Raw genomic sequence first — 15831 nt, 5'->3', positions numbered from 1 at the left:
TGTAGTTGTTAGCATTTAATGCTTTTGAAAAGGCTCCAAATCTCACTCATATTGAATACCTTGAGACATACACAGTGTTATTTGTTTAAAAAAAAAAAAACACCTTGAAATTATTAGCTCAGTCACAGAATGTTTTTGGCAATCATATACACACAGGCTACTTTCATTTATAGCTGGATTTATTCACTTCTACTAAGTTGTGAGAAGCTAGAGAAGGAAAAAGGAAAAAAGTTGGTAAACAAGCTCAGTAATGCACACTTCCAAATCAATTCCAATGAACAAGGTAACACAGTTTACAACAGAACTAGCAAACGTGCCGTTTAGAGCTTTATAAGCAGAGTTTAGAGAAAAAGCAGCTCCTTTTTTTCTCTGAACTCTGCTTATAAAGCTCTAAGCAGATTCAGTTTTAATCCCCTTGCTTCTTTAAAACAAACAGACAAGCACTCAATGAATGTTTCCATAACTGTTCCTGTGTTTCTAGATTCAAATTTGCACTTCTGTATCTCAAGCTTCAAAAAGGTTCAAACTCTACACCTACTTGATGCAATGATTATGGGAATAACAGTATGCAATGACTACGTGAATAATAGTATCAGCTCATTCTGTTCTATTGTTATCATGATTTGAGACTTAAGAGTATGAAGAAGCTTGTGTATTCTTCTCAACAGTGCAGTCACCACCGAAAAACCCCAAGAAGCGTAGCAGACAAAAAGGGGGTGTGTGCGTGCAAAACCCACGCTGACAAATAATAGCCTCACAGATCAAAAGAGACACCTGAAAGTAAAAGGGAATAGGGAATCCAAAACTTTCAAAACAGTTTATGGGGTGGAAATCACTCACATGTGGATTAATCTCTTTCTAAAAACAGTACATGCATGAGAGCAGAACCAAGCCATTAATATTAAATTGCATCATAGTCTAGGAACCTCAAACCATTGGTCCCATTTTTCCTGGAGCTGCACAAATTTAAAAAATAAATAAAAACCATTCTGTCTACAGAACTATACATATTACATAAAACATGCTTCTGCCATTCTCACATTCTGCAGATCAGTATTATGAATAAGCTACTGACTTTACAGTAAGCTTACAGCCTGCAGTCATTTTACTGGATGAACAGATTGTTTGAAGCACAGAAAAAAAAAAGGGAAAAAGTCAACCAATAAACCAAACCCTGCATTATAAGACCCCTTAAATGCTGCTTGCAAAATGTAACTGATGGAAAGCAACCTGCACATAGACAACTTAAAGATGTAAAATGGTCAGCAAGAAATGAAAAGCTAGTTCTGGGACCCAATGACACCTGGAGGGTCCTCAGAGGTCTATTTAATAACAGCAAACCAAGGAAAGAAGATCAGTGTAAAACCAGCCTTCTCCCTACTAGCTGGCTAAAGTATAGCTATACAGCCATGTGTTTGTTGTACATTTCCATTGCAAAGAAAAATTAAACAACTGTTAGCAAGTCTCAACAAGAAAAAAAGGACAATAAAAAAGGAAAAACAAAAAGGAAGGAAAAAAGGAAAAAAGACTAAAGTAAAATTGTAAATTCTGTAGTATCTTGGCAAGATAACAATGTTAGAGTACAAATAATTAATGGGATTCTATCTGAACTGAATGGGACAATTCACAACTCTTAAAATACTGCTGCAGTTCCACTAGCAAGGGCATTGGCTTACACCACAGCTCATGTTTCCAAAGTTATGTCTACAACTGCTACGAATTATGTGCCTATTAAAAACCATTTGTCAAAAGTGAATCCTAGAACAAGTTCAGCACCAAGAGAGAACTGATGACAGCATTGCCAAGGTATGGAGTAAAACTGGTTCACTTTCCTACCATTACACAGACTTGTGGGCTGAAGTGAAACTGCCAAGAAACGTACAAATTAATCTTGGTTTGGAAATCTTACACAGACTATTACACAACGCCATTTATTATTCCCTAGAAAGAGTAATCTCAGAGGAGACAGGAAGATAAAGGTGGGACAAAAGGAGATGGCCATCCTTCTTTGCAGTCAGAAAGTAGAGGAGGAACCAGAGAAGACAACGCTTGACAACACTTGTTTCTATTACCCTGCATAGGTTCTGCAAGTCACGCTTTTCAAGAGATCCAGAATACACAGTCTCAGAAATAATTAGGTTTTCTTCACTGATGGCTGATATGTGTTTTAGCTGTATCTTTGCAAGTAAAAATGCCTTACTTTTAGTTAATTAGAAAAACTAAATTACCAAGACAACATAGTTTGTATATTAAGAATATTTTTGTATATTCAGAAAAAAACAGGTAAGAGGTTGATCTTCAGAAATCTCTTGGGAAATCCGTAAAAGAATATAAATAGAAACAGTCATTGCATGACCTACTAGCTAGTAGGAAAACTGCATAATGTCCCGTTTACACTGCCTTTAGGCAAAACTAAGAGCATCTTCTTCCTAGCAAAGATAACATCTCTCAGAGAGTATGACTCAAAAATGTGCTGAGATAACTTTCTTTTCCTTTTAATTTGAAGCAGAACATAAACGGAATTTGAATTTAGAGGCTTTCAGTCCTTCAGAAGTCAGGAGGAAAAGGAAACAGTTATGACACATCTTCTAGAACCAATTATAATTCTAAAACAACCTCTTCTCTAGCTAACGTCACACTGAATGCTGGACATTGTAGAGTAACAACCTAGAGCAAGCATGATTCCCTGTTGATGCATGCAAATTTACATGTTGGCAACAGACATGTCTGGAATGAAGTCTGGCTTACTTTTTATAATAAATTCCTATTTCTGTTTACTACACTAGAGACTTTAGAAATTGTAGTGTTCTAGATTGAAAAGAATTGACACCATTTCATTATACAGACGCAATTACAAGACAATTAATGACTTATCCACTGATTACATCATGCCAGCTACAGCAACTTGGATTTTACTGGAATGTGGAATGCAACCCATTAGTTTTCCATTTGCCAACAACCACTTAAACATTTACACAAAAAACACTGGATTTACCTGAGAACGCAGGGTAAGAAGGTCTGTCTCACGCCCTCCAAAATGAAAATTCACCAGCCATAATTGATTTCTATGGACATTTTATTTAACACTAGATTGAAGTAATCCTGTTCTAAACTGGGACCTTTTTCAAGCAATCGTACCAGGACACCAATATATCTGTCAGCAAAGGACTGCCAGCAAAGCTGTGGGGTTGCAGAAGCAGTATTGCTCCCCCCATTTTATTTCAGATTCTTTTACTTTTCTTTTGGAAAAAAATTGCTGTTACAATCAAGAGAATTCTCTCTCTTTAATCACTCTTAAATCAGACTGCAAAAAGCAAGGCAATGTGCAGCAAGGAACGATCGCTGCAGGTCCACCCAAGAGGAAGTTTAGTACATATTGGGAAGAGGAAAGATTTTAGGTACATGGGAAAGTTTTAGGAAAATGAAGAATCAGAAGACCTTAAGAAGGCATTTTATGCACTTCATCTAGGAAGCACAAACAGAACGGTTTTTATTTAGAAGTGAGCAGGGTAAGCATAGGAGATTTTTTTTACACATGAAAACTCTAATCCATTCTGCCATGTCACATATAAAACAAACCCACAACAGAGAGCCCTTTTCCTGATAGGTTAATCACGCATAAACTACAGGCCATAAGAATTTAACGCCTGTGACTGTTGAGGGACTTAACTTGCCAATGAAAGCTAAAGAAACGTGAAAAAAGTCTCTGCAAATAAACAGGTCTGTTCAAAACACTGCAAGTGTCCCATCCCTACAACCACACATCCCTCCACGCAACAAAGCAAAATGTATGTGGGCGAAAGGGCAAATTATATTTACAACTGCCTTGAAAGAATTTTAGAAGTTAGGACTGCAATACATAAAGCAGGAGAACTGAACCGTACTTCCACCTGCATTGTTCCGAGTTACCTGCCATGAGATTAGAAAGGGCACAATCAAGCTCCTGGATCCACAAAGGTATCAATTACATCCAGTGTTTGTGGAAAGGTAATAAATGCAACCAAAGTGTCCCAAACTGGCACGAGGTATGTATTTATGAGATCTTTGGCTCTACTAAAATTGACTACTTACCAAGAAATTAAAATTACCTATTTGTTTTTATAATTCTCATTTTTTGGGAAACTTGCAGTTTCAGTATTGATTTCAGACATCCATCCAATATTTATTTTTTTAACAACAACAACAAAAGCAAATAGTTAAAAGTAACTAAGAACACTGGTACCAAAAAAAACCACCTTCCTGCTATCTCATAAAGACAACTCCTTTCCTTGTGAACCAAGATTCGTTACAACACACCATGTAAATTTTCAGCTTTCTAGTTTCCTTCAAAAAGCTTTACCAAATCTAGAGTGTATCACCAGACTGTTAAAACTTCATAGTCGTGCTTTAAAATTAACAAAAGTTATAGAAAAGAGTCAAAATAATCTTTAATTACATATTGATTGTCCTCTCTGACTTCCTAAGCAAATTCTGTGGTGGTGGTCCACTCTTGCTTATGTTTTTACTACAGAAAACAAGTCCAGAGGGAAGACTCTACATGGGGTAATAATTTGTTTCCACTGAAAATAACCCAAGTTTTCTGACTGAACGACACAGATCAGCAATCACCATCACACCTAGCCTTAAGACATGTATGCCAAAGCTATTTTAACATGCAAACCAGCATGGTTATTAAAAAGCATATATGAGAGTAACAGTAGTAAAGCATTTATCTGCTCTTGATATACAACATCAGTACATTCAGTTTTTGGAAACAATGAGGTGACATGCTATCTGTACTTTAAAAAAAAAATCTACAAAAATGAAGATTTTGTACTTACAGTAAATATTCGCCTGCCAGTCCGATCAAAAGTTACACAGTATACAGAAGATAAGTGTCCTAAAATTCGTTTGTGCATCTTCATATGTTGATAGACTGCAGTTGGAACAAGGCGTTCAAGTCTGTATTTTCCATTTAGTTTTCTTGAAAACAGGGTATCCACTACCAAATGGGGAAAGAAAAAAGAAGAGACAGCATTTATATTGGGTTCATAAACTAAAATACTTCTCCAGGATGGAAAGTTTATTTCAACACTGGACCACCTGCCATATGAACAGTTTACTATAATACTATCTCATTTCGCTCTAGTTAGGGAAAAATACATAGAAAAGTAGCCTATGATACAGACGTGCAAAAAAGTACCAAACTGCAAGGCAGAGGATAAAGATCTAATACAACTTTCAACTTTAAGTGCCCAAACGTATTCTTCTCACTTTATACCTAGTGTGAGAAATTCAGGAGGACTGAGGCACCTTCCATCAAGGAGTAAGCTACCTCAAATTTAACAAGTGTAAGAGCTTCCTTCCACTAGCTATTAACTGAGGATAAGCAAACATTCAGATCTTCTCCAAGGCAACCTGTTTTTTTGAGGTCTACACCATCCAAACATTTTTCCACCACCTGCAAGACAATAAATTTATTTTTTTAAGAGTATCACTACCCATTACAGCTAAACAAACAAAAAACCCAAACAAATTTACATATGAATTTATCAAAACCTTACAGAAAATTCTGATTTTGACTAACAGAACCTTGTTCAAAGAGTTTGGGCTTTTTTTCCCAAGTTTAAAAGCTAAGAAGGCCCAGGAGCAGGACTCTTTGTTTTAACAAAATGGAAATCTTCCATCAAGAACTTCAGTAAAGAAAATAAAGCTCAGCGTTATTAATTTTAAACTGCTACTCATGCAATGATAAAGCAACAGAGTATAATGCTTATATGCAAGGATACATAGCCATTAGTCAAACAGCTCCCCATACCATCATTAGACCAAAGAATGGCAATGGTGATACATTTTATATTCCACAGAATTGTGATAAAGCAGGTAATATGCTCAGATCTCCAGCTTCTGAACACGTGAAAAGTAAAAACATAAATGCCGAACAATGTCCACATCACTACACACACATGAAAAACAAGATCTGTCAGCGCCAAGAGAGGTAGCTGATACTTCCATTACTACTCTGGTTAGCCATTCTTTACATGTGACCAAGGCTATGTCTGTACTAGTGAACTGAGCAGGGCATGGGTTTGGGCCCTGAATCACTTTCACTCATAGCATCAACTATGAAACAGATACAAATCTCTCACATTGCTTGGTTTTGGCCCAGACCAATCAGACACTGGTTCATGAGTCAGCACAGGTCAAACTACATTAAACATGCAAACTGGATTGTAGCTACTCTGTAAGGAGCGAAAGCACTTAGTGGTTATGGACAACTGCCAAGCCCACTGGCCTCAGGCCATAAGAACAGCCCTGAAACACTTCCCGTAACTGCCTGTGTAGCCCAAGGATTCAAGGAAGTTTTCCTAGTTCAAGATGCTTTGTGAAGAAGCAGGATCATTAGCCGTGGAGTGAGGCACTTATCAGTCAATGCGCCTCTACTGCCTTAAGGCTCTACTATATCCTCTTCACCCTCCCCTTATAGAAGAAAAAGATGCAGTTGCATTTGCTTTATGACAAAGCTTTTCCTTGCCAACAGTCTACTTTAGAACAGCAGGAAGCCAAGATTAGTTCAGTCACAAGATAAATCTAGTTCCTGTTTCCAACAAATCATCCTACAATTTAAAAAAACCCAAAACAACCCACCAAAAAACCATGCACCCAAAAAACCCCCAAACAACAACAAAACCCCCCAAACAAAAAAAACCAAACCCCAAACAACCCCTCCCCCCAAACAACCCAAAAAACCCCCAAACACCCCCCCCCCCCAAACAAACACACACAAACGGAGTAAGGAAGGTCTTTGTCACAACAATAAAGTAAGCTTAAACAATAATCTCAACCTACTCAGAAGTTACCTTTTATTTGCTCTTAAGGTAAGATGGAGATGGTTGTTGGAATCAGCTTTTAGCAATGCCTTCAAATGAAACCACAGCTCACAAAAAGGGGAAAAAGCTTAACTAAAAGTTTAATTTGCAGAGATGTTCTGTCAATAACTTGGAAGTATAAGCAGAGTCTTTAGGATAAAACAACCAATGACTTCATTTAAGCATGTGATTTTTAATATACATCTAAATTTATGAAAAACTTTTTGAGGTATTTGAGATAAATTTCAAGTTTGTTGTTGGTTGATTTTTTTTGTAATCACTGAAGAAGATTAAGTTTAACAGAACCTAAGCCAGTATTTCTGATTATATTCTCGCTGATGTTAAGTGGTAATGGGCAACTTGCTGCTAGTTCACCTATCCCTGGGAAACCCGACATGTGAAATGCCCCTTGTTCATTAACAATTAACCTCCTGGAGGAAATAAGAGGCAATGCTCTGATACTGGAAACAAGAAAACTGGGATCTCACTCTTTGGCCTCCATCACAGAATCACAGAATCACTAAGGTTGGAAAAGACCTGTAAGATCATCAAGTCCAACCACAAAAAAAAAAAAAAACCACCAACCACCACACAACAACAACAAACCACAACACACCAAAAACCAACCCACCCAACACCACACAGCTCCATGCCCATCAAGCTACATCCCAGAATGCCACATCCACATGCTCCTTGAATACCTCCAGGGAGGGTGACTCTACCACCTCCCTGGGCAGCCTGTTCCAATGTTTCACTACTCTCTCAGTAAATAAATTTTTCCTAATATCTAGCCTGAACCTCCCCTGGTGCAACTTGAGGCCATTTCCTCTTGTCCTGTCGCTAGTCACTTGGGAGAAGAGACCAACACCCACCTCTCTGCAACCCCCTTTCAGGTAATTGTAGAGAGTGATGAGGTCTCCCCTCAGCCTCCTCTTCTCCAGACTGAACAACCCCAGCTCCCTCAGCCACTCCTCATAAGACTTGTGCTCCAGACCCCTCACCAGCTTCGTCGCCCTTCTCTGGACACGCTCCAGCACCTCAATGTCCTTCTTGTAGTGAGGGGCCCAAAACTGAACACAGCATTCGAGGTGCGGCCTCACCAGAGCCGAGTACAGGGGCATGATCAACTCCCTGCTCCTGCTGGCCACACTATTTCTGATACAGGCCAGGATGCCGTTGGCCTTCTTGGCCACCTGGGCACACTGCTGGCTCATCTTCAGCCGGCTGTCGATCAACACCCCCAGGTCCTTTTCTGCGGGGGAGCGCTTTCCAGCCACTCTTCCCCAAGCCTGTAGCATTGCATGGGGTTGTTGTGGCCAAAGTGTAGAACCCGGCACTTGGCCTTATTGAACTTCATCCGGTTGGCCTCAGCCCATCGATCCAGCCTGTCCAGATCCCTCTGCAGAGCCTTCCTACCCTCGAGCAGATCAACACTCCCGCCCAACTTTGTGTCGTCTGCAAACTTGCTGAGGGAGCACTCTATCCCCTCATCCAGATCATCAATAAAGACATTAAACAAGACCGGTCCCAAAACTGAGCCCTGGGGGACTCCGCTTGTGACCGGCCGCCACTGGATTTCACCCCATTCACTACAACTCTCTGTGCTCGGCCGTCCAGCCAGTTTTTTACCCAGCGAAGAGTGTACCTGTCTAAACCACGGGCCGCCAGCTTCTCCAGGAGAATACTGTGGGGAACAGTGTCAAAGGCTTTGCTGAAGTCCAGGTAGACAACACCAACAGCCTTCCCCCCATACACTAGGCGGGTCACCTGGTCATAGAAGAAACTTAAAACATACAAAAATCCCAAAACTGGTTAAAAATAATTAATAAAATTAAGTGAATTAAAAAGTGATTTGACATGGAAACCCCCCCAGTGTTATGAACTTACATTCTATGGGAAGAAAACTTTTTACCAAGATCATGCAATTGGCAGGCGGGTAGGTGGAGAATCAATCTCCTGCAGGTTTCAACACTGTCCATAAACATACAATTTTTAAGACTTCTCAAACTGGGTTTTTTTTGTTGTTGTTTTAAACAAAATTCTCACATCCACCATTGTTCTTCAATATGGCCTTCCATTAAACTACATTTCTATTTACTCACATTGACTTTGCCAGTGATCCAGCTCAATTTCTCTAACTGACCTATTACCACACTTTATTCCAAACACTGATGACTCCAATGTGTCACCTGCCCACTTTGCTAGCACAATAGCGTTTATTTTTTTCCTTCAGAGTACAGGTAAAAGTTAAATATAGCTGTGTCTCAAAAATAAATTCCTGTAGTCAAACAATAAAATTGATTTTTCTGGTACATGCCAAGGTGATAAACACTACTAACTGTCAATAATAATGCCTTTGTACTAATTATAGGCCTTTGGTTTTATAATGATTGTTATCCTATCTAGCATCAACACTTGTCAGGCCTTATGTGGTCTCTAATCTATTTTAGCTTGATTTTAACTGCATTTGGAAAAATGTGATTTTAGAAACTCCTGTGAGAGCAAGTTTAATATCCCTCTTATTTTACCCATATTAGCAGCTTTCTGTATTTGCTTAAATTTTGCTTGGCCTCACACAAATGAGTCAGTATGAACAAAGGTGTTAATTACAGGAAGAGCGGTAAGGTGTAAGTAGTTAAACAGCTTCAGTGGGAGCCACAAACCATACATAATAAGGGAAGGAATAAGGATGAGTCTATCCCAGGAAGGGTTAGAGAGCACTGGTTGGCCCTTACAGCAAGTCATGAAGAGAAGTAAGAAGGGTTGGAAGGAAGAAAGAAGGAAACAACAGAACTGCCTGTTCACTGTGAAGTGGACACTGCACAGAAAGAACTCCCATCCAATGCCTGGACAACTAAGGAAGTTAAGATTAACTTAGCTTTACATGCCTGTCTACTACTCACACATAAGTTCCTGCTTTAAAAATAAATAAATAAAATTTAAACAAACAAACCAAAAAAGCAGATGTTACTAAATGGTGGTTGTGCAACACAGGATGACAATCCACCACTTACTTTCAAATGACATTTTGGTTTCAAAATCAGGATTGTTCTTATTTAATAATGAAGCTAACTGATCAGTAGAAACCAATGCCTGAGAAAGCCATATATTTTGTTGCCTTTTTGAACATGTAAATAACACTTTGCCACAAATTTTATCATTTAAGTTGCTATCAATTGGTTCCAAATAAAATGAATTGGCTTCTAGTTTTTAGGTAACTGGGCTCACCTTCACACAACATGACCAGCCTCAAAGACTGAAATGGTCTGCTACCACATAACAACAGAATGGTTCAGACAGGAAGACAATCTCTAGAGGTTCCTAGTCCAACCCCCCTGCTCAAGCATGGTCAGATAGAGCAGGTTGCCCAGGGCTTTGTCCAGTTAGGTTTTGAGTATCTCCAAGGATGGAGACTTTGCAACCTCTCTGGGCAACCTGTTCCACAGTTTTTATTCACCCCCAAAAGGTGTTCTCTTATGTTTAAATTGAACTTCCTCTATTTCAGTTTGTGTCCATTGCCCCTGTCCTGTCAGGAGGCATCAATGAGAAGAGTCTGGCTCCACCTTCATCACGCTCTCCAATTCAGGTATTCATACCCATTGATAATACCCCCCCCCCATGCTTGCTCTTCTCAAGGCCAGACAATCCCAGCTCTCTTGGCTTCTCCTTGTATGACAGATACCTCAATCCCTTCATCATCTTGCTGGTCCTTTGCTAGACTAGCTCCAGTCTGTCCGTATCTTTCTTGTTCTGAGGAGCCCAGAGCTGGACCCAGCACTCCAGGTATGATCTCACCCGTGCTGAGTAGAGGGGAAGACACACCCTGGACCTAAAATGGCAATGCACTGCCTCCAGCAGCCCAGGATGCCGCTTGGTTTTTTAGTGCAACGGCACACTGTAGACTCAACATCTGACATGTTCAACACCACGGAAGGAAGCTCATTTTCTGCAAAGCTGCTTTCCAGACAGTCGGTCCCCAGTGTCCACTGGTGCATGAGGTTATTCCTCCCCAGGGGCAGGACTTTTGCACTTCTCTTTGTGGAACTTCATTAGATTCCTCTTGACCCATTTCTTCAGCCTGTCGAAGTCCCCCTGAATGGCAGCACAGACCACTGGATCCATCAATCACTCTTCCCAGTTTTGCACTGTCTGCAAAACTTGGTGTTTCATCATCCAAGTTATTAATGAAGATGTTGAACAGTACTGGCTCTAGTACCAACCACTGGAGTACACCACTAGTGACTGGCCCTCATGCCGGTCACTGGAATTCATTCTGCTGATCACAACCCTTTGAGACCAGCACTTCTGCCTGTATCTTACGAGTTTGTCAGTGAGAATATTACAGGAGGCAGTTTAGAAAGCCTTGCTGAAGTCAGGATAAACAACATTCACTACTGTCCACTCATCCTCCAAGCCACTCACCTCATTTAAAAGGCTATCAGGCTAGTCAGGCGTGACTTCTCCTTCATAGAACAATGCCAACTACTCTCAACTACGTTCTTGTCCTTAGTATGTTGGCTTCCAGAAGTATTTGCTTTCTCACCTGCCCAAGGACTGAGGGAAGGAGGACCCACCTTTAGTTCCACAGTCTCCTTCTCGCCGTACTTCAAGACAGCAGTGACATTTGCTCTCTTCCAGTCCTCAGAAAGCTCCCCTGACCACTACGAACATTTCAAAGATAATCAAGAGTGGCCTTGCAATGACATCAGCCAGCACTGTCAGGACCTAGGGATGCATACTATCAGGGCCCACGGACTCACGTATGTAGTTTGTTCAAACATTCCCTAACCTGATCCTCCTTCACCAAGGGAAAGTCTTCCTTGCTTCAGACCTTCCCGCCCTGGTCTCCAGGGCCTGAAATTTTTGAAAGCTGGTATTACCAGTGAAGACCCAGGCCAAGAAGGTATTGAACACCTCAGCTTTTCCAAGTCTTTTGTCACCAGGTCCCCTGCCCCATTCAGCAGCAGGCCCTACTGTTCCTTCTGCTGCTGATAGACCTGTAAGAGCCCTTTTTGTGTTCCTTCATGTCCCTCACCAGATTTAATGCTGGAAGAACTTTGACTTTTGTTACTGCAGAATCACAGAATGGTTGAACTTAGAAGGGACCTCTGAAAATCATTTAGTCTAATCCCCCTTTGAAAGCAGGGCCAAATACAAGAAGTTGCTCAGGACCTTTTACTAGAGTTAAAAAAGAGAAAAAAGGAAAAAGAGAAAAAGAAGGTGGGGTAGGGTGAGAAACATGGGATTCTTTACCCAAAGGCTCTAACCTTAAGCTCTGAAGGTAAGAGTTTAAGTTCCTTTTTTATAAGGACCACTCAGGAACGTAAACTGTGAATGGAGAGTAGGGCTCTTAAAACAAGTTAGTAAAATGGAACTTTGTTTTTTTAAAATCTCACTTCTACTGTTACAACTCATTGCTGCCAACAACCTTAATCTGAAAACCACACATCTCAAAGAGTCAAGATCACCTTATTTGGTTGGTTTCCCTCAGAACAATTTAAAAATCAAACATAAAGCTGATGAAGGTAAAGTGGTGTGAGTTTTCAGTGGAACATATGAAAGAGTATAGATTTTCTCCCACTCAAAAGGCATGCAACAGGCATCAACTGAACACCTTCAAAGTTTTAGAACGTCCCTAACTTACTCCCCACACAAAACAGAACAAGCAGCTCAAAGAAAATCAGCAATCTCTAAAAGGAAGATAAATTTGGGAGTCTGAAAGATATGGCAGTATTAGCTTTGCTGATTTTTTTTTCCCCTCGGCTTTCCCATTTTAGTTATCAAAGTGACCAATTCCATCACCTTATTTACATGGTCTTATCCTGGAATGTGAAATATGCCTTAAAGATGGGGGACAGTAATCTGCCTTATCCACTAGTCAGTGATAAACCCAATTTAATCATGTACCAAGTATAAGTTACATTTTAAAAAAGAACACACGCAAACCGTTATGGCTTATCTTTCATTTTCTCCCTTTCTGGAGTTGTATTTAATTAACGGAAGTTCTATTCTGAAGAACAGAATCCACCTTTGTTCCCCTTCCATTCGCACAAAAATAGAACCAGATTCAGAAGAAACCTGGGACACCTGAAGAATATACTTCACTTAAAACTCTTACCCATATTGAATCAAGTTTCATAACTTGAGAGCTAGACACACCTCTAATGAATACCAAGGCATTCAGCATTGTTAAAAATAATAATAAAAAGAGACTGCTAGACTCCTCCCTTCACTCTCTCAGCCAGTAAGACTGAATGTATCAAGCAACCAGTTTTGGGTTGTTGGGTTTTTTTTACCCTTCTGTAAAGATATACAAGATCAATAAAAGCAGCTTGAATTGACTTCTTCCTTCCCACCATTTTTCTGCTCAACTTCTAAACTCTATGCAGTACTCCGAGTGTCCTGGCTTACAGATGATTGTCAACCAAGTAAAGTGGTTAAGCTAGCAATTTGATCAAGCCAGAACTTGTCTCTGGGCATTTCGTGAAGGTAAAAGTATACTGACTCCTCACTGAAGCATTTCTGAAAATATAAAAATTCTATATACATCTAAAACTTTACATATAATATTAATTTGCTCAATGAAAGTAACTGCCAACCCTCACCAATTCAGAGAAGTGGGAGGTGAGATGTTTGGAAAGGCAGAAGGTAAAAACAAGTGAAAGCTATACCATCTCAAACATTTCCAAACTGTTCCCTGACTTCAATGCAACCCCACTTGCTTTCACTATGTGTTTATTCAGTTTGTGTTTTACTCAAAATGTAAGTACCATAAGACTTCTTGTTATAGAAGAAAAAATAAGCTATAGAAGTAATTTTCTTTAGTATAATTCACTTTAACATCTTGTTACAAGTTTATTCAAGTCTACTTTTACACAGATCCTTTAACACAAGGCAGTCTTTTCCTTTAGTTTTTTTACTATAATTAACAGAATAACATGGTTACATGAAATACTCTTAGGTTAGCTTTTCAGCCTAAAGTATTTACTATGTATCTAAAATCAGACATCTACACCAGGTTCAGAACCTCACATTCTTTTCACAGCCAGAACAGCAGCAGCATCTAATAAAGAAACTGTGAGAAAAATGCAAAATGCTTCAGAACTTTTCTTGAAGTGGACTATTCAGCAAGACCATGAAACACTGTTTTTGAAAGGCAGATATATTCATTGGTCAGGAAAAACATTCTTTGTTGTCTGGGGCAAACAGCCAGTCTCATGCAGGTCTTCACACCTGAGTGAGCAGCTTCTCCAAGAGCTCTGAGCTCAAAGCTCTCAAAACTTTCTGGTTTGGTCCTATGTTTTTTCAGCAGTTCCTGAGAATTACTGAGAGTTCTTTTTCTGTTTCTGCATCCAAGAAAACAGGACCTTTAACAAAACAAACTAACATATGACATCGCTCTTTCTGGTCTTAATTAAGCACTTCAGCAACTTTTTGTAAGCTATGTTGCACAAGTGATAGCAACTGGACAAAGATTATTCCGTATTCAAGTTTTGTTTCTCTTTATTATGTTCTTCAGATATTCTGTAGTTTCCTGGAAAAGTACATATTTGTACAGATGTATTTTAACTGCATATAAACCAGCTACCTACAAGGCAGCTGGTACAACATACACAAAAATTTAATTCTAAAGAATATCGCATCAGCATCATAAATGCATTGGTTCATCAGGCTAGGCAACAAATGAATACTTCTCTATGTTCAGTGAAATGTAAATTAAGTTTTCCTGCATAAGGTAGAAAGACTTCAGTATCTTTTCTGTTCCTCAAGCATTAGTGGGTTCTCCACCTGAAATACATACACCCTGAAGAATAATAGGTTCCAATTTTTTTTTTGTTGGACAAATACATAGAATACAGCCTTCCCAGGGAAAAATGGAGAAGTTATTTAAGGGAACAGAACAAAATTTTCTAGTTCAATTTCTAAAAAGAAGTGTCTTTCCAGTTCATGATTTAATTGAGAGGATCAGACTAGAACAGGATAAATCAAAAACAAATGCTTTAACACACAGCTGTGAACCAGACATCCAAAAAATCCAAATACACTTCACAGTTGAAAACATTCTGTTTCCAGCACTTATCTCTATGCTTGGAAAAGGAAATTATTGGTCATTAAAAAAGTGGTATGTTGAAATAACTGTAATTTTGCAAATACTCAGTGCTCTGCAAAAGGTTCAATAAAAATAACACTTTTTTTAGAAAGCCTCACTTGTTCTTCCCTAAAAAGAGTCTGAAAGTTATTTTTCTTAACATTTAATTCCACTACCACAGCAATTCTACAACTTTCTTTGAACTCCAGCTGCCATGGATTTCATAAAATGGTCTTTCTCCCTTTAAAAACTATATACCATGGAGAAAGCTACAGTACAATGCAAAACAGTCCTCTTCCACTCTGATTTCTCCAACATGTTTTAAAATGTATTCCCAAGTAAAGGAAACGGTAAGGCAACCACTAAAGACATCTTAGCTATCAGAAAGCTCAGTCCTCTAGCCACCTTGCAGAAATAGCTGCTAATCTAGCCCATGATTTTCCAAGTTTACAATCTTCAAGCCAATGCACAGCCACTCAAGAGGGGAATTATTCTACACACCAGCAAGCATTTTGCTCCCCCACATCTAGAGCACAACACAGAAAGAACTCTCTACATGAATACCAAAATAGCAGCTCTAAACAAAACCACATTGAACGGATGCAGGTGCTATGTGAGGGTTTAAGTGAGCCACCTCTGACCAATACACGTACTAGCTGAGGAGGCTGTGAAAACTTAGCACTAAACACCCAGCAAAACCTATATTCCAAGTATCTACAGAAATATCATGGAAAGGCATGAAACTTGTGCTTTAAAATGGAAGAGCTAGGACACCAAATACTTTGCCATCTGACCAAGTCAAAATTGGCTGTGCTCAACCTAAGAGCTTCTTAGCTGTAGCATGCTTCTGCTTCAGCTACTAAGAGAGAACTATAATTCTCTGGGTAAAGTGTA

The 15831-nt window shown here is 39.4% G+C and overlaps 1 protein-coding gene across 1 annotated transcript in view; it reads right to left on the bottom strand.

The window, feature by feature from the left end:
• PHIP (pleckstrin homology domain interacting protein) overlaps window positions 1–15831 on the bottom strand; it is a 116415-nt gene that overhangs the window by 87266 nt on the left and 13318 nt on the right. The window contains exon 7 of the mRNA XM_059835913.1: window positions 4821–4981. Within this exon, the coding sequence (XP_059691896.1) occupies window positions 4821–4981 (161 nt within the window). The remainder of the gene's footprint in view (window positions 1–4820; window positions 4982–15831) is intronic.

This window comes from Gavia stellata, chromosome 2 (genome assembly GCF_030936135.1).
Source record: "Gavia stellata isolate bGavSte3 chromosome 2, bGavSte3.hap2, whole genome shotgun sequence".
NCBI classification, from domain to species: domain Eukaryota; kingdom Metazoa; phylum Chordata; class Aves; order Gaviiformes; family Gaviidae; genus Gavia; species Gavia stellata.
Note: the sequence above shows the minus strand (reverse complement) of the source record. Positions and strands in the feature narration are given on the sequence as shown.